Source organism: Salvelinus sp. IW2-2015, linkage group LG15, assembly GCF_002910315.2.
Source record: "Salvelinus sp. IW2-2015 linkage group LG15, ASM291031v2, whole genome shotgun sequence".
Classification (NCBI taxonomy): Eukaryota; Metazoa; Chordata; class Actinopteri; order Salmoniformes; family Salmonidae; genus Salvelinus; species Salvelinus sp. IW2-2015.
Genome location: NC_036855.1, coordinates 31,756,938 through 31,784,467, shown reverse-complemented (window position 1 = coordinate 31,784,467; position 27,530 = coordinate 31,756,938). Strand labels below are relative to the sequence as shown.

The 27,530-nt window shown below is 43.0% G+C and overlaps 2 protein-coding genes across 2 annotated transcripts in view; both read right to left on the bottom strand.

The window, feature by feature from the left end:
* Positions 1–11,750, bottom strand: part of vps37ba (VPS37B subunit of ESCRT-I a) — a 30,082-nt gene extending 18,332 nt beyond the window's left edge. The window contains exons 1-2 of the mRNA XM_024002852.2: positions 11,502–11,750; positions 4,453–4,624 (exon numbers count right to left, since the gene is read on the bottom strand). Of these exons, the coding sequence (XP_023858620.1) occupies positions 4,453–4,624; positions 11,502–11,606 (277 nt within the window). The 5' untranslated portion in view covers positions 11,607–11,750. The remainder of the gene's footprint in view (positions 1–4,452; positions 4,625–11,501) is intronic.
* A 102-nt stretch (positions 11,751–11,852) lies between these two features.
* abcb9 (ATP-binding cassette, sub-family B (MDR/TAP), member 9) lies at positions 11,853–24,088 on the bottom strand. Its single transcript, XM_024001881.2, has 12 exons — positions 23,870–24,088; positions 21,900–22,639; positions 20,705–20,819; positions 20,375–20,505; positions 17,921–18,126; positions 17,512–17,709; positions 17,136–17,264; positions 16,794–16,982; positions 15,625–15,798; positions 15,219–15,378; positions 14,698–14,834; positions 11,853–14,230 (listed from the first exon to the last, which is right to left on the bottom strand). Exons 2-12 carry the CDS (start codon positions 22,585–22,587, stop codon positions 13,991–13,993), a joined length of 2,367 nt encoding a protein of 788 aa, XP_023857649.1. The 5' UTR covers positions 22,588–22,639; positions 23,870–24,088; the 3' UTR covers positions 11,853–13,990.
* Between the last annotated feature and the right edge of the window lie 3,442 nt (positions 24,089–27,530).

The window sequence follows — 27,530 nt, the reverse complement described above, 5'->3', positions numbered from 1 at the left end:
TGATGCCCCATTACCTTATCTAAGTAAATGACTGAATAAATAACTAGCAAGTTAAATTTAGGGGTCGCGTTAACAAATAATTTTGTTATCCGAGCAGTGAAAATAAAAAAATAAAAAATAAAAACGCATAAGAAATATGCTGCGTTTTGTAAACGCAGACCTTTAATGCTTCTTATTGTAATTTCTTCTCGGCATTAGAAAAATGTTCAGTTGCACTTCTCCACTCGGGTGAGAATTCATAAACGGGTATTCAATAAGCAGACAACACTGAGTGATGTGTAGCTACAGTGGCAAGACAAAGTATGTGAACCCTTTGGAATTATCTGGATTTCTGCATGAAATTGGTCATAAAATTAGATCTGCTCTTCATCTAAGTCACAACAGACACAGTGTGCTTAAACTTATAACACACAAATTGTATTTTTCTTGTCTATATTGTATACATCATTTAAACATTCACAGTGTAGGTTGGAAAAAGTATGTGAACCCCTAGGCTAATGACTTCTCCAAAAGCTAATAGGAGTCAGCTAACCTGGAGTACAATCATTGAGACGAGATTGGAGATGTTGGTTAGAGCTGCCCTGCCCTATACAAAACTCACAAAATTTGAGTTTGCTATTCACAAGAAGCATTGCCTGTTGTGAACCATGCCTCGAACAAAAGAGATCTTAGAAGAACCAAGATTAAGAATTGTTGACTTGCAAAAACCTGGAAAGGGTTACAAAAGTATCTCTAAAAGCCTTGATGTTCATCAGTTCACAGTAAGACAAATTGTTTATAAATGGAGAAAGTTCAGCACTCTTGCTACTCTCCCTAGGAGTAGCCATCCTGCAAAGGACTGCAAGAGAACAGCACAGCTCAATGAGAAGAATCCTAGAGTGTCAGCATGTTCCAGGGATTTCTGTAAGTCTTTAYCTAACATCTCCGTTGACGAGTCTACGATACGTAAAACACTGCCGGAAAGATATCAGTTTGTCTCTGTGGATGGTTTGTCCTCTGACATATCAACTGTACATTTKGTTTGAAAACATAATGTTAACTTTCACTGCTATGCGGATGACACAGCTGTACATTTCAATGAAACATGGTGAAGCCCCAAAATTGCCCTCGCTAGAAGCCTGTGTTTCAGACATAATGAAGCTGCAAACTTTTTACTTTTAAACTCGGACAAAACAGAGATGCTTGTTCTAGGTCCCAAGAAACAAAGAGATCTTCTGTTGAAGCTGACAATTAATCTTGATGGTTGTAAAGTCGTCTCAAATAAAACTGTGAAGAACCTCGGCGTTACTCTGGACCCTGATCTCTCTTTTGACGAACATATCAAGACCGTTTCAAGGACAGCTTTTTTCCATCTATGTAACATTGCAAAAATCAGAAACTTTGTCCAAAAATTATGCAGAAAAAAATCATCCATGCTTTTGTTACTTCTAGGTTAGACTACTGCAATGCTCTACTTTCCGGCTACCCGGATAAAGCACTAAATAAACTTCAGTTAGTGCTAAATACGGCTGCTAGAATCCTGACTAGAACCAAAAAATTTGATCATATTACTCCAGTGCTAGCCTCCCTACACTGGCTTCCTGTTAAGGCAAGGGCTGATTTCAAGGTTTTACTGCTAACCTACAAAGCATTACATGGGCTTTCTCCTACCTATCTTTCCGATTTGGTCCTGCCGTACATACCTACACGTACGCTACGGTCACAAGACGCAGGCCTCCTAATTGTCTCTAGAATTTCTAAGCAAACAGCTGGAGGCAGGGCTTTCTCCTATAGAACTCCATTTTTATGGAATTGGTCTGCCTCCCATGTGAGTAGACGCAGACTTTGTCTCATACTTTTTAAGTCTTTACTGATGACTCATATGATTGAGTGTCAGTCTGGCCCAGAGGAGTGTAGAAGGTGAACGGAAAGCTCTTGGAGCAACGAACTCGGCCTTGCTGTCTCTGCTGGCCGAGTTCCCGCTCTCTCCACGGAATTTCTCTGCCTATAACCTATTACAGGGGCTTGAGTCACTGGGCTTACTGGTTGCCTTTTCTCGATGCCTCCCCTAGGAGGGGTGCGTTCAACTTGAGAGGTTGAGTCCACTGACGTGATCTTTGCCTGTCTGCGTTGCGCGCCCCCCCTTGGGTTGTGCTCGTGGCGGAGATCTACTGATGTCTCTTGTTTCAAGGATGGTAAGTTTGGATGTGTGAAGATTTCCCTCTAGTGGTGTGGGGGCTGTTGCTTTGGCAAAGTGGGTGGGGTTTATATCTTCCTGTTTGGCCCCTATCCGGGGTATCATCGGATGGGGCCATGTCTCTGACCCTCACTGTCCTCTGACTCCAGTATTTTATGGCTGCAGATAGTTTAGGGTGTCGGGGGGCTTAGCCAGGTTTGTTATATCTGGAGTACTTCTCCTGTCTTATCCGGTGTCCCTTGTGAATTTATATGCTCTCTATATGCTCCCTTTCTGTTCTTTCTCTCTCTCGGAGGCCCTGGAGCCCTAGAACCATGCCTCAGGACTAACCTATCTATGATGACTCCTTGCTGTTCCCAGCTCCACCTGGCGTGCTTGCTGCTCCAGTGTCACTGTTGCTGCGTGCGGGCTATGGAACCTGACCTGTTCACCGGACGTGCACCTGTCCCAGACTGCTGGTTTCAACCTCTAGAGACAGCGAGGGCGTAGAGAACTCTTATAATGATCGGCTATGAAAAGCCAACTGACATTTACTCCTTCTGAGTGCTGAATTGCTGCACCCTTCGACAACTACTTGTGATTATTTATTATTTGACCATGCTGGTTCATTTTGAAACATTTGAACATCTTGGCCATGTTCTGTTATAATCTCCACCCGGCACAGCCAGAAGAGGACTGGCCACCCCTCATAGCCTGGTTCCTCTCTAGGTTTCTTCCAAGGTTTTGGCCTTTCTAGGGAGTTTTTCCTAGCCACCGTGCTTCTACACCTGCATTGCTTGGTGTTTGGGGTTTTAGGCTGGGTTTCTGTACAGCACTTTGAGATATCAGCTGATGGAAGAAGGGCTATATCAATAAATTTGATTTTGATTTGATTTAAACAAGAACGGTGTTCATGGGAGGACAACACGGAAGAAGCCACTGCTGTCCAAAAAAAACATTGCTGCACGTCTGCAGTTCGCAAAAGAGCATCTGGATGTTCCACAACGCTACAGGCAAAATATTCTGTGGACAGATTAAACTAAAGTTGAGCTGTTTGGAAGAAACACACAACACTATATGTGGAGAAAAAAAAGGCTCAGCACAACATCAAAACATCATCCCAACTGTAAAGTATGGTGAAGGGAGCATCATGGTTTGGAGCTGCTTTGCTGGACAGCTTGCTATCATCGACGGAAAAATGTATTCCCAAGTTTATCAAGACATTTTGCAGGAGAATGTAAGGCAATCTGTCCGCCAATTGAAGCTCAACAGAAYTTGGGTGATGCAACAGGACAACGACCCAAAACACAGAAGTAAATCAACAACAGAATGGCTTCAACAGAATAAAATACGCCTTCTGGAGTGGCCCAGTCAGAGTCTTGACCTCAACCTGATTGAGATGCTGTGGCATGACCCCAAGAGGGTGATTCACACCAGACATCCTAAGAATATTTCTGAACTGAAACGGTTTTGTAAAGAATGGTCCAAAATTCCTCCTGACCGTTGTGCAGGTCTGAGCCGCAACTACAGAAAAATTTTGGTTGAGCTTATTGCTGCCAAAGGAGGGTCAACCAGTTAAATCTAAGGGTTCYCATACTTTTRCCACCCTGCACTGTGAATGTTTACACGGTGCGTTCAATAAAGACATGAAAATGTCAAATCTTTTGTGCGTTATTAGTTTAAGCAGATTGTTTATCTATTGTTGTGACTTCGATGAAGATCAGATGATATTGTATGACCAATTTATGCAGAAGTTCAGGTAATTCCAAAGGCTTCACACACTTTTCTTGCCACTGTACTTTTCTCCGGTACTTAAAATGCAAGATTAACTTTAAGCAAAACATTAGGATATGTAGCAGGCTTCATGCTTTCTATGATAAACATTAGAAATATGATGGCCATGCATAATTTTTACAAAAAAATACCTTGCTTTTTCATTGTAAGGGACAGATCGCAATTTACTGTGGGGTGGTCCAAAATAGGGGAGGGTTGCCAAACTTTTTTTTTTTTTTGCTTTGGGGAGGGTGCACAGGGAGGGTAGTTTTTCCCCAGGTTTACATTCGCTCTTTTGCAGGTTTTACAATATAAATTTATTCCATCCTAGCCAAATGTCCTTATCTGCTTGCATGCACCTCCCCTATAGTAAGGGGTTTTGGTACTTCCTTATGGAGTTGTGCACCCCCCCCCCCCTTCCCAGTTCATCTATGTCATGGAAAGAGCAGGTGTTCTTACGGTTTTGTACACTCAGTGTATAATGAAATGTACTCAAAATCTGAAGACAAGTGAACATGCGTTACCTAGTTTGGACTTGTGGACCTGGTAGGCCTCAAAGCTCTCCTGTAGTGAGCTGTAGCATTTGGTGAGCTGGCTCTTCTGGTGTTCCAGGCTGGGCTGCAGTTGAAGATTCTGCTCTGCCAGGCTACGATTACTGGCCAGGATCACCACCTTGATCTGCTGCACCTCCTGCATCTACAACACACATTAAGACCCACAAACAAAGTGAAACTGACAGTGTTTAAGCAACATCAAATTTTATAGAAATCTGCTCAGATACAGTACACCCCCAGGAAGAATATGACTCCTTTCTGACAAGCGAGCACTGAGACATCTTCCTGTTCACGTTTTCATACATTCACAGAACGTTTGGTAATGACGTCGAGTAAGGCATTTGTGAAATTCTACAGCAATATTGTGGGAAAGCGGCCGTGCGTTCGGACAATTAATAGACACTGCGGTAAATAAATCCTAATAAAAACTGTTAGTCTTGTCCAGGACCGGACCCTACGCAGACCGGTGCCCCATATCCAATCAGAGCTACAGTAGGTATATATGCAAATCAGCTAGTTGCCACACGGGCCTGCCATCATTCACTTTGAACTGGACTGTGTGTTTACAGGCAGTGACAACTGAATGGGAATTGCCTGCCTGCACATTTGATCGATGCCAAATACATTTGATCGATGCCAAATACATTTGATTGACAACTAAGAGATATGCATGCTAACTGTGGATAGTCATTGAAGTTCAGCATAGCTAGCTAGCAAAGTGATAGCCATTTCTTGCTAGCTAACCAAATGACACCTGCATCTCTAGCTGTAGCCAGCGAAAAACGATGAAGGGAAAAAGCTGACAACCTCCCATTAGTTAGCTAGCTAGGTAGCTAAAGTAGGCTTCGTGTTTTAATCAAGCTTGCTAAATAAAGACCTAAATGAATAGATATGCTAACCTATTGGCCATGATATGATTGACTTGTGGTCACTGTCCTTGCTGTTTGATTGTATTGACATTCCCAGCCTTGGTTACATTTGTCAGTTTTTGTCCAAAATATTGAGTCATTGAAACAAACCATGCATCCTGAATGGGTGGAGGCAGCAAACAATGTACCAGGTCAGCTGTGATTTATAACCTGATAGCAATAGTTTTTGGACTTCCAAATAATGTATTAGTGAATTATATGAATCATGCATTGAACTGTATCCATCTATTCTGCCAAAAATGCCTTACTCTACATAACGGAATTTTGAGTCAAATAGAACCTATTTTTAAAACCTCGTATAAAGTTGGTTTTGTAGCATAAACTGGGAATTTGATATTTGACTGATTGCCTATGTTTCATATCTGCAAAGTAGTTAAAATGCTGTCAGTTCCATCTTAAGACATACAGAGAGAGATACATTGTACGACACATTATAAAGACACACATGGTAAGACATGCGGATACACAAACACAATGTAAGGCAACACCAGGATGGGTAGGGATCAGATCTTGTGCCTGTCCTGTCAACACTCAAAGCTAGAACCCGCTGTGTGACTTCTCACAACAAGCCGCCGGGATGTGGATTATGTTWAAAAAAAATATCAAATTAGTCACGTGAAGAAAATATGAATATGGAGTTTAATTTGAGCCAAGAATCTAAACAGTGGCTGATGACTAACTAACTATTCAAGAGCTTTTCCCACATGACTCAAATTCACAGTCGCATCAAGCTACATTTTCTCCAAGAACAGAAATAGCAAGTGGCTTGGGCGTGAATAGAATCATGTGACCCAGCTCTGAAAATACATAAACTAACCTACTATGTAGAACACTATTTCCAAAACGGATTATCTTGTAACAGAAAGACACAAACCAGACAGCCGTGTGGGCTTTGGCCGCTGGGGCTGTGGGTTTGAGGGTGACAGAGAGAAAACAACATTTCAGACAAGGCCAGAGGCTAAATACACTTATTACCACTGTGCTTTACTGCTTCCGCCACTGCACTGCCATGTCCTGAGCTGACCAAACAGCTCAATTAGCCACTCCAACACCGTGCACCGAAAAAAGTAGGCCCTTAAATAGCATCCACAACTGCAGGCTTATTCTGTCCAACCAAACACATTTTGCGGGGGAAGGAAATGCTTTCAGAAAAACTCTCCACTTTCTCTGTTCACAGTGACAGTACCTGAGTGAAAAATACTAGAGGGAACACCAAAATCGTCACAACAAACATACTGTGTTCAATACATTCCTTTTTTCTTCACATTTAAGACACCCCTCCATTTAACATAATGAAGTTATTATGAAATAAGACAGCATGGCCAGGGAGGACTTAATCCTAGATCAGCACTCCTACTCAGATGATTTATGAATACAGGACAACAGCTCAGGGGGCCAGAAGCAGCATCAYCAGCCAGCATCACACCCAAAGAGGGTTTTCATTCAGCGCCTCCTCTGGAGCCCAGTCCAAGAGATGATTCTATTCTAGAGCTCTGCCAAACAGGGAGCAAGATATAGAGGGCTACATGTCTAAATGTCATGCCTGGTATAGGTCTAGCTACATATCTGCAAATCACAGTTTCCCAACTAAGTGACACTTGCTCATACCTGCGGTTATGTTATTTTCCTTCCTTCCATTTCTCTTTTGAACCACAATCACTTCAAAGTGACAGTACATCTCTCTACAGCGCTCTATTGAGGGAGGATTTTCCTACTGAGACTGACTGATCATGGAAGGAATTCACAGAGGGGCTGAATGACTGTACAAAGTCGGCTTAATCTCAAATTCACTTCACATGTGAAATGTCTAAAACACAAAGTTAATCAGCGGACACATCATGTGGTGATGGAGAACTAGGTCAACCGCCACCCAGTGTTGAGATACTACCTGGTACATTTGCTGAAAAGGAACTTTAGTTGATTGATATGCTATTCTTAGCTGGCTGTGTTGAGTTGAAGTTTGATCAGGCCCAGCAACTGCATTAACCAAGACCAGTCTGGCAGCTATTGCTCCTGTCTGTCCCCGACTGCCATGTACATTCACGCACACAATCCAAAAATGCCATTAGAGTGTGCAGTAAAATGATAACGCACTACTGTTAACTTGGGACAAGGGGTTTATATCTCCTGGCACGGCACACACATGCCAGACAAATATGAACTGTCAGTATGTAGCCATGATATTAACCAAGGTTGGCCATAGAGAAGAGATTCATGTGATTCCAGCGAGAGGCAGTGACATTGTTCTGGTTATTTGAGATGATAGGAACACACACCCATTGAACACCATTTGCATACAAAGWGTGAGCAGGTGTGCGAGTGTGTATTCCAAGTGTGAAAAAGAGTGGTTAGTTAGCTAGCATGAAGCGTAAAAGTGTCCATATTTACAGGTATGCATTCAATGTATTTCCATACCGGAGCAGTACAGTGTACTTACTGTACCTGCTCAGATTACATTGTGTACATCAGGGCTAATCAACCATATTCTTAGAGGGACCAGACGTAAACAAAAAAAAGGTTAATTGCAGAGGGGGTGGACATTTTCCACATGCTATTATTCTTCAGAAGACCTGTATAAAAAGCAACGCAAACACCAATAAAGAACTTTCCTTAAAATTAAATGTTTCTCAAAGTAATTAGGAAAGAAGCAGAGGGTGCTCAACCAACATGAGTCGAGGTGCAACCAATTTTCTTTTCATAATCGTTGAAAAGGACACAACTATTAAAATATTCCTAAAGTAATTAGGTCATTTTAACCTGAAGACTAAGCATCTCAATAAATAATACAAAGATACTATGTCAAATTCCAGTCTGAAGGAAGTATGTTGAGAATTAATTTCTCTCAGTCATAAGGTGTGTTATTGGTCACACTCCCTTCTAACGAATCCTMGTGAGCAGCGGGGAAAACAGAAGGCACTCGGGAAAGTATTCAGACCCCTTGACATTTGTCACATTTTGATACGTTACAGCCTTATTCTAAAATGGATTAAATCGTTTTCCCCCACTCAATCTACACACAATACCCCATAATGACAAAGCAAAAACTGTTTTAGAAATTTTAGCAAATGTATAAAGAAAAAACCCAGAAATACCACATTTACATAATTATTCAGACCCTTTACTCAGTACTTCGTTGAAGCACCTTTAGCAGCGATTACAGTCTCAGGTCTTTTTGGGTATGACGCTACAAGCTTGGCACACATGTATTTGGGGCGTTTCTCCCATTCTTCTCTGCAGATCCTCTCAAGCTCTGTCAGGTTGGATGGGGAGCGTCGCTGCACAGCTATTTTCAGGTCTCTCCAGAGATGTTAGATCCAGGCCACTCAAGGACATTCAGAGACTTGTCCTGAAGCCACTCCGGCATTGTCCTGACTGTGTGCTTAGGGTCGATGTCCTGTTGGAAGGTGAACCTTCACCCCAGTCTGAGGTCCTGAGCGCTTTGGAGCAGGTTTTCTTTAAGGCTCTCTYTACTTTGCTCCGTTCAGCTTTCCCTCGATRCTGACTAGTCGCTCAGTCCCTACCGCTGAAAAACATCCCCACAGCATGATGCTGCCACCACCATGCTTCCCCGTAGGGGTGATGCCAGGTTTCCTCCAGACGTGACGCTTGGCATTTAGGCCAAGGACTTCAATCTTGGTTTCATCAGTCCAGAGAATCTTGTTTCTCATGGTCTGAGAGTTCTTTAGGTGCATTTTTGGCAAACTCCAAGTGGGCTGTCATGTGCTTTTACTGAGGTGTGGCTTCCGTCAATTCATTTGACCTCATGGCTGGGTTTTGGCTCTGACATGTACTGTCAACTGTGGAACCTTAAATAGACAGGTGTGTGACTTTACAAATCACGTCCAATTTCGAGGCTCATAGCAAAGAGTCTGAATTAGGGATGCACCGATATGACATCTTTGGCTGATACCGAAATCCTTTCCAAAAAAAAGAAAACGCACCGTTATCTTTTATTTTAGCGGCCTTTTAAGCATTCTAGTACAGTTAAATAGTTACACAAACACAGACGCAGCGGTCTAAGGAACTGCATCTCAGTGCAAGAGGCGTCACTACAGTCCCTGGTTCAAAGGCTGTCATTGTAAATAAGAATTTGTTCTTAACTGACTTGCCTAGTTAAATAAAGGTTACACACACACCACACTGAACAAAAGGTTATTTTGTTGGCATTTACGTACATTATGTCCCCCATTTACGTATGTAGAGCATGGTGGCGACACAGTAAAGAAGCTCAGACAGAATACCATCGAATCGATCGTTCACAGCCTCGAGTACTTTTGTAAGTTAACCCCACGGTCTGTGTCAGCAGTATTGTTGAGCAGGCGTTTCAATGCCATGACAGAGGGTATCACATCTGCTGCAGAAGCAGTTGATTAGCTTATTTCTCAAGTGAGTTGTTCGAATGGCGCTAGAAGTGTGGTCATGTTTCAAACATGTTCTCAAATGCCATTGAAATGACAGCAGCGGTATGACAACCAGCACATTCTTGAGCATGCAACAAGGCTTTCCTCAGTACGAAATCATCGACGACCCACTGTGCTGTCAGACTCGGCATGCTCATGGGGCTGACGTCGCTGGTCCAAATGTCAGTCGTGACGCCCATAGCAAGTAGCATAATGAATTCCATTATCTTGGCGTTAATGGATTTCGCCTCTCAAATGACTGCTCAAACTTAAACGTATTTTTCTGCTTTTGTTCTGTGTAGCGCTGTATTTTTCGTGGCGTCATTACGTCATCTACTTACGTTAAACACGTATGCACATCAGCTTTGACATCGGTTTTGCACATTGCCGTTAAACTAGACATCGGGCCGKTGCCAATGTCGCCATTTTTATCTAATATTGGCCGATTCCGATATGCTCACTGATATATCGCGCATCCCTAGTCTGAATACTGTTTGTTTTTTTATTCTTAATACATTTGCAAAAAAATCTAAAAACCTGTTTTCGCTTTGTCATTATGAGCTAGTGTAGATTTATGAGGGAAAAAATGATCTATGGTTGGTAACCTACAGCAAGCAGCTGTGATATCAAGCCCTTTGTCATTCTACTCCACTGCCACAAAGCGAGGAAAACGAAACCATTGGCAGCTAGAATCAGATACAGGGAGGAATAAAATCGTAACTGGGACTATAAAAAGCAGTTCTCTGGTATCGAGACACATGCAAATCAATGCTAGCTGGTTTCCTTTATTAATTTACACGGTCAGTTACAACTTACATAGAATTATCCTTTCCCCTACAGATGGATCTATGGAATTGTCTAGGAACAACTATGTAAATTCACCCTCACAGCTTGTTCTTGTCTCAGGTGTGCTACTAGAAGTCCTGCCCAAGGAGTAGAACTCTGAGAACTTAGTCTGTGGAATTTTTTATCTAACTTGGCAAGTCAGTTAAGAACCAATTGTTATTTACAATGATGGCCTACGAACTGCCTTGTTCAGGGGCAGAACAACAGATTTTTATCTTGTCAGATCAGGGATTCGATCCACCAACCTTTCAGTTACTGGCCCAATGCTCTAACCACTAGGCTACCTGCCTCCCCAATAAGCAAGCATCAATGGAGAGGTTTATATTGAAGATAATCTAACAAATAAACTACCATACTGYAAGTAATGACTCGGCACACCTGGCAGCAAAGTTCATTCAGCAGCTGACAATTTCATGATTGTCGTCATCAGTGACTTTATAGCCAGTTGTGTTACCAAACTTCATTCAAGGTTCCTTATGGCTAAAAAGGCAGCTGGTTATACAAGATAACATGTTTTTGCAAAGCATCTCGAGTTCCAGGAAGGTTTGCCACTTCGAGTTAGACAGCAAAATTGTAAAGGTGTTCAAAGAGTAAATATTTATAAAAAATAAAAAAAAACACCTGACATTGACGGTAGTCTACTTTAACGTTATCTGTCCACGCACCAAAGGTTGAAAGCTATGTATTGGAAAGTATGCAATATAATTTCGCGCTAATTCTCGACATTCACTAAATGCTTCGTTACCTACCCTGCATGCTGGCAAAAGCAAAACAAAAGGCTTGAAAAATGTAAACATTGCGGCAGTAAACCCAAGTGATTCGAGAATTTGTTACAGTGGCTTACCTCTTCCATTTCTTGAATAATTTTGTTAAATTTGTCATCATCTTCAAGCATTTCGTTGAGCTGCGTCATCGAGTAGGAGCTAAACTTGTTCCAAAAACCAGACATTTCTGTCACATCTGTTTTAAGATTATTTCTTCCCCTCAGATCCCCTTCGTTGAAGCACCTTCACCCTCACGCGCTCCGAAGAATAAACAGCTTGGCTGAAAAAACGAGAAAGCTACGGACTGTAACCGGAAGCTGTGTGTCTCTGGCACAGGATTGGAGGTGGGGATATATGACGTCATACTGAATGTAATACAGTCGAAGAGGCCTCTGCTACGATAAAACCAACAGGCAGCAACAAACAATATGTTTTCAGTAGCCTAGTTGTAGCCATGTCTTTGTTAATTCAGTACATTCACTTTTACTTGTGCAAAATCAAGTATTGGACAGCATCCACATGAAATCTAATKTATTCAGCAATGATAGTGTCATATAGTTTCAAGACATTGCACTTCCCATTGATTTGCATAGAATATATACAYTCTGCACATTCTCATCCAGTGAAGGCACCTCTCTGTCCTGTATACAGTATATGTTTACAAATTAACCAGATACAGAAAGGCCTAGATGTACACAGAGATAACTTTACCATTTCCACCTAATATTGCAATTAGAAATAAAGTATCACAATACTATTATTGTTTTGTACGTCATACAATCAATGATATTAAKGATATTCATACACTGAACAAAAATATAAATGCAACATACAACAATTTCAAAGAGTTARATATCATATAAGGAAATCATTCAATTCAAATATATTCATTAGGCCCTAATCTATGGACTGAAATTAATTAATTAGGCCCTAATCTACGGATTTCACATGACTGGGACAGATCTGCATCTGTTGTTCACAGATAKGTTTCTGGTGTGACCCCCATTTGCCTCATGCAGCGCGACATATCTCCTTCACATAGAMTTGATCAGGCTGTTGATTGTGGCCTGGTGAATGTTGTCCCACTCCTCTTCAATGGCTGTGTGAAGTTGCTGGATAATGGCGGGAACTMGAGCATGCTGCCGTACAAGTCAATCCAGAGCATCCCAAACAAGCTCAATGGGTGACATGTCTGGTGAGTATGCAAGCCATGGAAGAACTGGGACATTTTCAGCTTCCATGAATTGTGTACAGATCCTTGTGACATGGGGCCGTGCATTATCATGCTGAAACATGAGGTGATGGCGCGGATGAATAGCACAACAATGGGCCTCAGGATCTCATCACGMTATCTCTGTGCATCCAAATTGCCATCGATAAAATGCAATTGTGTTCGTTGTCCATAGCTTATGCTTGCCCATACCATAACCCCACCACCACCATGAGGCACTACAATGTTGACAACAYCAAACCGCTCGCCAACACGACACCATACACGCTGTCTGCCATCTGGCCGGTACAGTTGAAACCTGGATTCATCTGTGAAGAGAACACGTCTCCAGCGTGCCAGTGGCCATCGAAGGTGWGCATTTGCCCACTGAAGACCATTACGATGCCGAACTGCCATCAGGTCAAGACCCTGGTGAAGATGACGACAAGCACAGACAGTTTGTGCAGAAATTATTTGGTTGTGCAAACCCACAGTTTCATCACCTGTCCGGATGGCTGGTCTCAGACGATCCTGCCAATGAAGAAACCGGATGTGGATGTCCTGGGCTGGGCTGGGGTGGTTACACGTGGTCTGCGGTTTAGGCCGTTTGGCTGTACTGCCACATTCTCTAAAACGACATTGGAGGCGGCTTATCGTTGAGAAATGAACATTCAATTCTCTGACAACTTCTCTGGTGGACATTCKTGCACACTCCCTCAAAACCTGAGACATCTGTGGCATTGGGTTGTGTGACAAAACTGCACATTTGTGGCCTTTTATTGTCCCCAGCACAAGGTGCACCTGTGTACTGAGCATGCTGTTTAATCAGGTGCATGGATTATTTTGTCAAAGGAAAAATGCTCCCTAACAGGGATGTAAACACATTTAAAAATAAATTAGCTTATTGTGCATATAGGAAAATGTCTTGGATAATTTATTTCAGCTCATGAAACATGGGGCCAACACTTTACATGTTGTGTTTATATTTTTGTTCAATGTAATATCACCACTGGGATTAAGTAATTAGAGTGTTGCTCATTCATGTCCAGAAGAGCTGGTCAAATGACAAACAAAATGTATACTCTTATTGATTATTCAAAAACAATTATTCAAGGTTTTGAACACTGTAAAATAGACTTGAGTTGAATCTATTCAACCTAATGTGCAAATAAAACATCAAGGGTAATGTAATGCCTTGGTTTCGAGGCACTGCTCAGTCAATTAATGCCCAAAAGTGCCAGTCAGTCAGTGTTGGCTACCAATAAAGCCCTAGAACCTCTCTCAGTAGCATGGTGTTCATATTCTGACTCGCTGGCACTGCTGCTATCATMTCCGCTCTGCCTCTGCTGACTACCACCCTCAGATGTCCACCTCTGGAGGGTTAAGAACCTCTGCACCCGTCTCGATTCCCAGGACCTGCCTCTGTACCAGCTTGCAGTAGAGCCCCCCCTTGGCCATCAGTTGGCTGTGTGGTCCCTGCTCCACCACACAGCCACGGTTGATGACTATGATGTTGTCTGCCCTCTCCACTGTGCTGAGGCGGTGGGCGATCACCAGKACMGTGTGCTGACGCATGATGTTGTTCAGAGCCTGCTGYACCTGGGGAGAGAGAACAGAGAGAAGATCCTAAGCTACACTAAAAGTCAAATATGAGATAGCATTCAGAAAACGAGATAAAGTGCCATCAAATTAGAGACAACCGATAAAGAGAATATGTCCAAGATTAAATAATAATACTGACATTTTTAAGCCAGCATAGTTACAATGCAGAGAGTTTGGTTATACTAAAAATGATTATCCAGGGTTAATAGTATCTAGTATAGTTGAAGACTTGATCTGATTAAAGARGGAGAGCAGAGAGGACACCAGCAGCTGAGAGTTATTATAATAACATTAGACTGCATTTAATGAACTAGGTTATTGTCATGAAACTTGAGGAGCTGCATATTACAGAATATACACGCTTCCTCTCTAAATCCATACTGTATCTTTATCTATAATTCACGACTTGATCTGATTAAACCCAGATCACAGTCACAGAACACTGATTTAGCCTGTCTCCTTACAACATGTTCGCTCTCTGCATCCAGTGCACTGGTGGCCTCGTCCAGGATGAGAACATGTGGGTTGCGGATGAGTGCCCGTGCGATGGCCACCCGCTGCTTCTGCCCCCCTGACAACTGGGTGCCCTTCTCACCCACTCCTAAGAGAGGAACGAGGAACAATTTCATTGCGTTCGAGATCTTAAAATAGAAATGCAAAATCATATGCAAATAGTGAGGAGAGGCTKTTATTTTGTGTTACTCAAAACATTATTTGGCCAATGTTCATACAGTATGTTGCAGTAAACATAACATTTTGCAGTTTTTAGTTTGCTATTTTTTTTAGATTCACTACTAGGACCCCTGGGGGTACTTGGCCTATCCACAGGGGGTSCTTGAAAAGACTCAGGAGACCATAMGCTTACTGGTAAAATGCACARGAGGGGGTACTTCAGATGTACTCTGGACAGATCAAAATTCAGATAGTGGTACAGTAACCAAAAAAGTTTGCGAACCATTAGTTTAGGCAATAGCATTAATGTCACCTGTGTTATAGCCGTTGGTTAGACCGGTGATGAAGTCGTGTGCYTTTGCCTCGGTGGCAGCCTGCACCACAGCCTCCATAGGGATGTCAGTCAGTCCATAGGTTATGTTCTGCTCTACAGAACGGGCGAACAGGACAGGCTCCTGGCCCACTAGTGCTACCTGCAACAACAACACAGYGACAGGCTCAGTCTTTTTGCACGGGGATCTTTACCAGTCTTCATCTTAAAATGAATATTGATGCCCTCTGGTGGTTGAAAGGAATAAACTATCTAGCACGAGACAGAATATTTAGATTTCATGGCAAACTTCTCAGGTAGACAGTGATTGTGATTTAACGCAGAGGCTTAGTTGTACACATTGTAAACYAGGAGTTAAAATGCCAGAYGAGCAATGTGGAGCACTGACCCGCGAGTGGAGGAAGCCATGCTGGTAGGTGTGCACCGGCCGGCCGTCCAGAAGCACCTGGCCTTGTTGTGGGGCGTAGAAGTTCTCTAAGAGACCCACACAGGAGCTCTTTCCACTGCCAGATGGTCCTACCAAGGCTGTCACCTCTCCAGGCCGCAACGTGAAGGATACACTCTGGAGAAGAAGAAGATTAAGAAAAATGTAAAAACCCATTTCGCTGATATTTTTTATCTAAAGTGACTTAGTCACATACATTTTTTACATATGGATGGTCCTGGGAATCAAACCCACTATCCTGGCATTGCAAGAGCCATGCTCTACCAACTGAGCTACAGAGGACCACCAAGAAGAAGAAGACAAACTATCTGTTCATATATACCCAACCATTGCAGTTGTATTTTGCTAGAGGTAAAGTTCAAAGGAGGCCTGTCTTTGAAACAAAAAGTTTCCATAAGGGTGAGATAGGAGCCATAGGTTAGATCTAATAGATTGTAAACTACTGCCCTATAACACTGTCTTATAGTTTTACTGTTTTACATCATTGTATCCTCTCAATATGTTTTGGTCCCTATATTATGAATAGATTGCTTATTCACAGAAATAGCTCTTTGTGTATGAGGATAATTATCTATCGGACTGCGGCAGGCTGCAAGAATATGCACTCCCTAAACTTAAGGGTTCTCCTGACCGATAAGAAGACCGTGAGATGCGTGGAGGTGTACCAAAGGTTCCAGATTTGAGCTGGTACGATAGCACCACCTGCCTAGCCACAGAGATGAATTGTTCCTACACACAGAAGGGGGGTCTGTTTGGAAAGGGGGGCGGGGTTGAGGCCTAGTTGGAGGTCATAAATATATGTGCGTGTGACTTCATATCTTGTCTTTGCAGCTGTATGACCCAGTGTGCCGAATAAATCTAGCATGAGCTTTTTTCGGAGTACGACTGGAATTTGTACCAGAACTTAGAACCTAACAGTTCCGACATTGATCAATACAGTAGCTTTCTTGTATGATTGATAGTGTACTGGCTGGCTTTGCTGCATGGGGATGATATAAAAGCTTTCTACTGGCATGAAACGATACAGAATTGCCTGACAACATTGTTTCTGTCTATAGCTCCACTCATCAGTCTAGCTTTGAGCCCAAACCTAATGGTCAGCTGACACATACCTTTAGAATGTCTGTTTCGGGCCGTGTTGGGTAGGAAAACGTGACATCTTTAAACTCGACCAGTCCTTTGCAGGTGTCGGGGACCTCTTTCCCATCATGTTGGTGTTTGGGCTCCCTGTCGATATACTCAAACACCTTCTCAGCTGCTCCCACTCCCTGCATGAGACCTGTGTAGACCGATGCTATGCTCTGTAACACAAGTTATTCAAGACAGGGGACAAGGATAATACAATTAGCTTGGTAGCTGTCTTACTTATGGTAATATAAGGTGGTTAGAGGGATAGGTTGTGATTGTCATGTGTACAGTTAGAGATGTATATGAATGAGTCATATGAGAAATACCTCCAGGCACTCTCCCAGCTCCAACTCATATATGACGAAAGATATCAGGGTCCCTCCACTCATCTGCTCAGTAATGACCAGGTGACCGCCGTAGAAGAGGATTGCCACTTGAAGAGCAAGTTCTGAGATCTGGAGCAACGAGAAACACATTTGAATGTGCCCAACAACCAAGGTGAAGCGAGCAGATACKCTGGATGCAATAAAAAACACACGACACGAAACACGAGGGAGCTCCTTAACATTCAGTCCTCATCTGAGCTGTCTTTAATTTTTTTCACTTGTATTTAACCAGTCAAGTCAGTTAAGGCCAAATTCTTCATTCTTATGTACGTTGACGGTCTTACAGACGGTAGCTGCTGTACACGGTAATACCTACACAACTYGACCACATGTAGAGGGCGTAGGCCAACGCTTGCTTCTTGTTCAGTTGAAACATGACATGCAGCCTGCTGTAGTAGGAATCAGCCTCCTGTTCCTCATTGGCAAAGCTGCGTACCGTCTTCATGGATGAAACAGTTTCCTCGGCCACCTGGTTAGCCTGAGCCAGGGCAGTCTGGACCTCTTTGGTCAATCTCTGATGATGAGAACCGTGGAAAGTTTAACAAGTAAAAGTYCAAACTAAATACTGTATGAATGAAGCTTTTAATAAACAAGTATTAAAATCTATTACAATTTAATACATGGGTTGGGGTGAAGTGTGTATGTGTGTACGTGTGTGCGTGAGAGCTTGTGCATGTGTGGGTGTGCATGCTTGTGCGTGTGTATACAAGCAGCAGAGTGAATACCTTGTAGTACTCCCCATACACATTGGAGATGACTGCGATGAAGGGGAAACCCATGATGGTGACCAGAGTCAGCTTCCAGGACATCCCGAACATGAAGATGAAGAACCCTATGCCCTTAACCATACTCCTCAGGAACATGTTGACGTTTTGAGAGATCAGGTCACTCACTTGAGTAGTGTCAGAGGTCAGGCGAGAGGTGATGTCACCTGCAGGACAAACATTTTTTTGTTGTATTTTTTCCAAACTCTTTCTGAATTATTTTCCTTATTTAATGACAGGATAGGAGCAGAATTATGAAGGCAGAGTAGAGGGAGAAATGTGTAGGGCTTTTAAACTTAAATCCGTTTAAACCAAATTTCTATCAGCATGTTAAATGTGCAACCCGAGGGAAAAAAACTCTGGACCACCTTTACTCCACACACAGGGACGCATACAAAGCTCTCCCTCGCCCTCCATTTGGCAAATCTGACCATAATTCTATCCTCCTGATTCCTGCTTACAAYCAAAAATTAAAGCAGGAAGCATCAGTGACTAGATCAATAAAAAAMTMGTCAGARGAAGCAYATGCTAAYCTACAGGACTGTTTTGCTAGCACAGACTAGAATATGTTCCGGGATTCCTCCGATGGCATTGAGGAGTACACCATATCAGTCATTGGCTTCATCAATAAGTGCATCGATGACGTCGTCCCCACAGTGACTCTACGTACATACCCCAACCAGAAGCCATGGATTACAGGCAACATTCGCACTGAGCTAAAGACTAGAGCTGCCGCATTCAAGGAGTGGGACTCTAATCCGGAAACTTATAAGAAATCCCGCTATGCCCTCTGACGAACTATCAAACAGGCAAAGCGTCAATACAGGACTAAGATCGAATTGTCCTACACAAGCTCTGACGCTAGTCGGATGTGGCAAGGCTTGCAAACCATTACAGACTACAAAGGGAAGCACAACCGAGAGCTGACCAGTGACAAGAGCCTACCAGACGAGCAAKACAACTTCTATGATCGCTTCGAGGCAAATAACACTGAAACAGCTGTTCTGGAAGACTGTGTGATCACGCTCTCCGCAGCTGATGTGAGTAAGACGTTTAAACAGGTCAACATTCACAAGGCCGCAGGGCCAGATGGATTACCAGGACATGTACTGCGAGTATGCGCTGACCAACTGGTAAGTGTCTTCACTGACATTTTCAACCTCTCCCTGTCAGAGTCTATAATACCAACATGTTTTAAGCAGACCACCATAGGGCCTGTGCCCAAGAACACTAAGGTGACCTGCCGAAATGACTACCGGCCCATAGCACTCACGTCTGTAGCCATGAAGTGCTTTCGAAAAGCTGGTCATGGCTCACATCAACACCATTATCCCAGAAACCCTAGACCCACTCCAATTTGCATACCGCCCCAACAGAGCCACAGATTATGCAATTTATATTGCACTCCACATTGCCCTTTCCCACCTGGACAAAAGGAACACCTATGTTAGAATGCTATTCATTGACTACAGCTCAGCATTCAACACCATAGTGCCCTCAAATCTCATCAATAAGCTAAGGACCCTGGGACTAAACACCTCCCTCTGCAATTGGATCCTGGACCTCCTGACAGGCTGCCCCAGGTGGTAAGGGTAGGTAACAATACATCCGCCATGCTGATCCTCAACACAGTGGCCACTCAGGGATGCGTGCTCAGTCCCCTCCTGTACTCCCTATTCACCCACGACTGCGCGMCCGGGCATGACTCCAACACCATCATTAAGTTTGCAGATGACACTATAGAGGGTAGTGCGAACGGCCCAGTACATCACTGGGGCCAAGCTTCCTGCCATCCAGGACCTCTATACCAGGCGGTGTCAGAGGAAGGCTCTAAAAATTGTTAAAGACTTCAGCCACCCTAGTCATAGACTGTTCTCTCTGCTACCACATGGCAAGCGGTACCGGAGCACCAAGTCTAGGTCKAAGCGGCTTCTAAACAGCTTCTACCCCCAAGCCATAAGACTCCTGAACACCTAATCAAATGGCTACCAAGGCTACTTGCATTGTCCACCCCCCCCCTCCCCCTCTTTTACACCGCTGTACTCTCTGTTGTTATCATCTATGCATAGTCACAATAATAACTCTACCTACYTGTACATATTACCTCAACTAACCGGTGCCCCCGCACATTGACTCTCTACCAGTACCCCCCTGTATATAGTCTCGCTATTGTTATTTTACAGCTGCTCTGTAATTACTTGTTACTTTTATTTCTTATTCTTATCCATATTTTGTTTAACTGAGTTGTTGGTTAGGGACTCGTAAGTAAACATTTCACTGTAAGGTCTATCTATACCTGTTGTTTTCGGCGCATGTGACTAATAAAATTTGATTTGATTGATTTGATTTGATTTAATCAGAGGAACAAGGGAAAAGCYTGAAGGGAAGGAATAAAGAGAAACCTTGAGAGCTCACCTGTGTGGTTAGAGTCAAAGAAGCCCACCTCCTGACGCATCAGAGATCTGAAGAGAAGATTCCGCAGGCGAAGATTCAGTCTGGCAAAGGTTAGATTAAAGAGGCCACCTCGTACTCCAATAGCTATAGAGCTAAGGAGAGACGCAAGAAATGAAACGCAGTCAGAGATACATTACACTCCACAAACACACAAGATCAATGTATATATTGTAGAATCAATAATAGATATACAGTATGTGCAAGACATCAAAGAAGATATGGCACACAACAAGGACAACCAGTTAACAAAACACACGTCTTGTGAACACTGTTCACTTCAGCATGGCTTACCTGACTAAGGCCAACACTGTGAGAGTGATCAGGGGCTTGGTGAAGTACTCCATACTCTTGTGAATAACAATGCCATCTATAGCCTGCCCAGTGTAGTAGGGGATGAAGGCCTCACCTATAAAGTGGATAACATAGTACCATTAAATGTTATGAAAAATAATAAGCACAATTGTGTAAAATATAAATACAGTTAAATGTATAGATATATTTTGATTTGTCTGTAATGAAAGGAAATGAGTAGGGTAGAGTATTTTTTAATTGAACCTTTATTTAACTAGGTAAGTCAGTAAGTCAACTAGGTAAGTCAACTAGGTAAGTCAGTCAAATTCTTATTTACAATAACGGCCTACACGGGCCCGGACGACGCTGGGCAAATTGTGATACAGCCTGGATTCAAACCAGGGACTGTAGTGATGCCTCTTGCACTGAGATGCAGTGCCTTAGACTGCTGTGCCACTCAGGAGCCCCATCATGCTTTATTCATGGTACATGAGTCATTAATGTAATTTGTCACTCCTATAATTAAGCAATAAGGCCCGAGGGGGTGTGGTATATTGCCAATATACCATAGCTAAGGGCTGTTCTTATGCGCGTGGACACAGCCCCTTAGCCATGGTATATTGGCCATATATCACAAACCCCTGAGGTGCCTTATTGATATTTTAAACTGATTACCAACATAATTAGGGCAGTAAAAATTAATGTTTTGTCATACCTGTGGTATACGGTCTGATATACAACGTCTATCAGCCAATCAGCATTCAGGGCTCGACTCACCCAGTTTATAATGAGTAGTAGAGCAACCTTGCAACCCTGAATGCAATACCATGCTGCTATGAGTTCAGTAATAAAGTCTTAAATACAAACGCATGGGATCCAAACAGAACTTCCAAGTGGCTGGTTATGTTTCTTTATTACACATCTTCTGTGTAACTATCTCATGCAACACTGTATAATATGCCAGCCTCACAATGGTGATGATCTCTACATTAATCAACTTGACTTGTTGGGCCCACGAGTTCTTCCTGACCATGGCCAGGCCAAATAACTGATGTGACCTGACCAGGGAAATCCTCAGTTCCCTAGTTATAGTCTGTAACTAGAGCCCTGAGTTGTTCCTGGTCAGGTCATGTGTTCAGGAAAAACGTAGGGCCCTAGTCGTCTGTGCATTGTAATTAAACAAGTTGCCACTTACACACAGCAGAGATGAGGAGGAAGAGGAAGGCTACAGAGAGCAGCCCAGCGTATTTACTGCAGTAGGACAGCAGACGCCCCAGTGTGGCCCCTGAGTTCTTCTGGTCCTCTGTTCCTTTCCTGCTCGCCCTACTCCTCTTCTTCTCCCCATGCTTCTGCTGCTCCTCCACCTCCTCAGTGCCATTCTCTCCTGCTGCCTCCACTAGCCTCTCAGTCTCCTCACAGACACTTCCTCCACCATCTCCCTCTCCGTCAGTCACAGTGTTGGGAGACCTTCCCAGGAGCCTCCAGAGGAGCACGGTCCCCAGCACTGACACACAGGTCCAGGAAAACAGACTGAGGAACCAGGGTTGGTGTGCCAGATCGCCCTGCTCCGAGAGCATCAGGAGCTTAGCTAAGGCGTAGGTGCTGATGGTCAGGCAGATTAGGAGAGTCAGGGTCCCCAGYGCAGAGACCCTGCATGGGCCGTCCACTCTGTTCCATAACACCCCTATGGAGGCCCCAAGCAGAAGGCAGACTCTGACCAGCATAGTCCCCCAGAGGTCCAGGACGGAGTGGAGAATGTCAAAGTTCTGCACATCCTCTGTGAATATTGCAGTCTGGCAACCATGTAAGTAGAGGACAGTGGTGACAATAACATCCACCAGGATAAATAACAAGATACAGCTCACCACTACTATGACCTCCATTCCGTTTCAGTCTATCCGTGGAGAGATAGTGTCCTGTGAAGAATTAACAAGTCTGGGGAGAAACAAGAATACAAAAAGCTAAAACTGTAGCCTATTGTTTTGTTTTAATATTGTTGCTATTACAATACATTTATAGGCTATTACAATTATATGACGTTTTTTTTTTTGAACAAGTGTTTTGAATTCAACCCAAATGGAAGTTCACCGAACTACACTGAACAAAAATATTAATGCAACATGTAAAGTGTTGGTCCCATGTTTCATATGCTGAAATAAAAATCCCATTAATGTTCCATACGCACAAGAAGCTTATTTCTCTCAAATTTGGCGCACAAATTTGTTTACATCCCTGTTAGTGAGCATTTCTCATTTGCCAAGATAATCCATCCATCTGATAGGGGCAGCAGGTAGCCTAGTGGTTGGACTAGTAACCGAAAGGTTGCAAGATCGAATTCCCGAGCTGACAAGGTAAAAATCTGTCGTTCTGCCCCTGAACAAGGCAGTTAACCCACTGGCTGTCATTGAAAATAAGAATTTGTTCTTAACTGACCTGCCTAGCTAAATAAAGATTTTAAAAAATATCAAGAAGCTGATTAAACAGCATGATCATTACACAGGTGCACCTTGTGCTGGGGACAATAAAAGGCCACTCTAAAATTTGCAGTTTTGTCACATGCCACAGATGTCTCAAGGTTTGAGGGAGCATGCAATTGGCATGCTGACTGCAGGAATGTCCACCAGAGCTGTTGCCAGATAATTTTATGTTCATTTCTCTACCATAAGCCACCTCCTATGTGAATTGTGCAGTATGTCCAACCTGCCTCACACCCACAGACCACATGTATGGCATCATGTGGCTTATGGTTTGCTGATGTCAACATTGTGAACAGAGTGCCTCATGGTGGCAGTGGGGTTATGGTATGGGCAGGCATAAACTACAGACAACGAACACAATTGCACTTTATCGATTACAATTTGAATGCACAGAAATACCGTGACTAAATKCTTAGGCCCATAGTGAGGCCCATTTTTTTTTTAAAGGTATCTGTGGCCGACAGATGCATATCTGTATTGCCAGGTATGTGCAATCCCCAGATAAGGGCCTAATGAATGTATTAAAATTGACGGATGTCCTCATATGAACTGTAACTCAGTAAAATCTTTGAAATTGTTGCATGTTGCGTTTATATTTTGTTCAGTATAAATGCCTTCCGTGATCAATGATCACAAATGCACCCGTGACATCAGGTTTCGACAAGGTTACTGTATCACATTGACCTACCGTGCGGCGCTCTTATCTCCTCTCGGATATTCGATCACTTTACAGCTTTCCTTGATACAGTCATTTATTATATTTTAGGCGACATGGCCGTCTCGCCACTCTGTCGCATTCTGAGTTCATATCGGTTTGCACTTGAGCTGCACTGGTGAGCCATTATGCAATGTATATGGAAACCGGTAATATAAATGGTGTGCGAGGCTCCTCCTACAAGATCATCCCAGGACGGAACTGGCGGGGCAATCCAGAGAGCCAGTATTTCGGAGTCCTTCTAACACCGTGCTCCCTGCGCTAAATCACGTGAGTCTCGTCAACAGGACTAAATAGCCAGAGCCATACAGTGTATTATTATGAGGTTTATTCAAAGGGTCTCAGAGATTGTGTGTGTGTTTTGTATGTACGACAGAGATCATTTGGACAAACATAGGAGAACTGTTGCATTTATTTATTACAATGTGCATTAAGTGACTCACAACTTCCATGTGAAAGTCATAGTTATCACTTCAGGGGTACTGAGTCTGTTAATAACAATACTTTTTTGTGTGGTGATGTCCCTATTCAAAGATTATTCAGTAGAATGTGGGGCCTATGGGGAATTTTGATCCATGCACAGCAATAAACTTTTAAGCCATCATTTGATATGGACCCAAACCAATGAATAACGTTTCTTCCCTAAAGCATGTAGCAGAGCCGAAATTCAAAGTATTCATGAATGACTGATTGTGGATTTGAAGTATCCCAAGTGTGGGCCCCCCCAAAAAAACTGATGCTGGCTCCAAGTGCACTGCTCCATGACATCAATGCGACTTCATATCCGATTTTGAACAGAGGTGGAGATCCAGGTGTATTCTACATTATCTAGTGTAAAATTATTAATTTCGTTCACCTCTTGCTGAAAAGAAATTGGCCTTTAGCACCTACTGGCGTCACAATAGCAATGACAAGACCACAAATCCACCAGGCACTGCTAGAGAGATCCTATTAATTTGGACACGTGACCAACCCAATAATTCATAAATATRTTTGGTCAGGATTCTTGATGTTGGTGCCTCTATGTTTACCAATCTTCTCTCAGAGGTGAAGCTGCTTAGCTATGTGGACATAATGTCTCCATCGCAGCACTGAAGCGAGCCAAATAGTTGAGCCATCAATACAGTCACTGTATGAGTCTCAATTCTGTACCCTGTATACCATAACCCCAGCATAGCAGGCCTCAATGAACATCAGAAACCAGGGGGTACTCCAAGTCACTCTTTTTGTCATCAGAGCAGCTTTGCTTAGTGGCGAGGACTGTTTCTACAGGGAAAGACAAGTAAATGCTCGGTTTCAGTTTCTTCTGGGAGGGTGACTCTCCCGAGCAAAACATAGGGTCGGTGACTTTGAAAGTGATGGAGGGCATGTTCCGAGATCTTCTCTTGGCATTCTTCTTCTCCTGTTTGTAGGCCGCATTCATGTTGGCGATCACCTGTAAACACAAACAATTATTTACCATTTCCAATGGAATCCAGAGAAAGCTCACATGGGAATATCACACATGACCTACAGTATGTCCTGATGAACTATGCTTCCCAAAGAGCAAGAGGGTTGAAGTCAAGTAAGTCAGCAGTGAAGTAGAAATTAAGTGGCAGTCATGAAACAAGCTCACCGGGCTCTCTTCAGTGGTGTAGCACAGCATCTCCCAAAAGTGAAGATATTGCATTTCCAATTCAAACTCACCAGCTGCTTGACAGAGATCTGCTGCTCCTGCATGACTGTCATACAAGCAGAGGCCTCTTTCTTTGAGTGATACAAATCCGTATCTTGGTCGTAAATGAAAGGAGCAGCTTTTGTCTTGACAAAAGAAAACGAAAATTAGTAACTAAACATGAACAATTACATAGTAATAACACAATTTGATGCCTTTTTAAACCAAACAAAGTGACACGAAAAAAACATATCACCTCACTGGGCAAAATGGCTTCCCTGCTGAACATGAGTGAATAGGGTGTGAACTTGGTTGTGGGGTCGATGGTCATCCTAAACAGATATAAAACAGGGTCCAGGAAATCGTCCCACTCTGCCCGCTTCTCTGCCACCACCTGAGTGATGGCCTCCTTCAGTAGGCCACTGCTGCGGTCGTGTAGCGGGTTCAGCTCCACAGCAGACACACTCTGCACTATGTTCCACCTGTCACACAGGTGCTTGGTCACCTGGAAGTAACATTACGGGAGAAATGTTGATATCGGCCTATCCACTTTGTTAAGTTTGAAAATAGACACAGGCTAATCATTTCTCACCTCATCACAAAAGTCAACGCTTTGTGTGGAGATAATTGTTTTTGCTGCCCCAAACCTGGTAGGGGGGGYAAAATATGGTGATTGAGCGCCATCTCATGTCCACTCATGTTGTTGATGATTGTTGTATCTTGCAGATAATATTCAAATTAGTACTGAAATGTGTGTGTGTTTAATTAGGCTACCTGTAAATGGATGTAGAAATACATCTGGCAACAGAGAGGCAATCTCTCTTTTGAATGGGGAATGCCTCCACCCACTTGCTGAAGTAATCTGTGACGATTACCACACTTGAATTACCTTGCTGGGTTTCTGGGAAGGGTCCTGGTGAAAAGAAGAACCAATTCTTTAATTTAAAGACCCTCGCTTCCTTTGGTCTGAACATTGAGTTTGATCAGAAACTCCTGTGATTTTTCTATCTATTTGAAATAAAATTGTATACGCTTTTTATGATGTAGGCTATTTGTGATTTTTCCATTGATTGTAAATTAAATTGTGTACTCTAGGCTACTTATGATGTAACTGTAGGCTACGATCATTGTGTATCCATTCATGCTTTTCTCGATATTATTGTTATGTGTAAATTGACCAATGATGTCATGCCATAGCCAGCCATGATTGCAAACACCTGCGTGTGTCCAATGGAAACCTATATACACTGGTGACCTGCAGTGCTTGACATGAAGACAGCTTGCTGTCAAAATATTGCCATATTTTATTTGCCATCGGCGCTATTAGTGTGTGGCTTTTCCTTTTCTTCTAAAGAAGAACAAATTCAACAAAGTCAGACAAACATTTGAACTCTTTATCTATTGTTCTGAGACTAGTGTAATAGTGTTTCTTCTGTCCCTCTCCTCGCCACACCCTCGGCTTGAACCAGGTACCCTCTCACCACATCGACAACTGCCTCCCACAAAGCATCATCACCAATCGCTCCACAAAAGCCGCGGGAAACAACTACTTCAATTTCTCAGCTCAAGTGACGACACCAATTGAAACGCTACTACTACCGTGCACAGCTAACTAGCTAGTCATTTTACACCAGTTACACTAGATGAGTAGTTGAATTTTCTGAGAAGTTTTCTGAGAGTTTATTTACCAAATATATCAATCCCTAGAATTTCCCAGGGGGCTTCCACTTTGATTGGCCGAACAGTCCTTGTCATGTTTTTGTTCCTCTCCGTGTGTTGACAGGTTTCACATACCTTGATCTAAGGCAGACAAATGCACAAACACAATTTGTAAGAAGAATAAATGAATGATATGCCTCCAAGTTGTATTATTGCATTACACTGAAGTCCAAAGAGACGCACATACCCAGTCCACGACGTCCTTCACAATACCCAGCCAGTAATACTTGCTTTGGATCTTGTGAACAGTCTTCTTTTGTC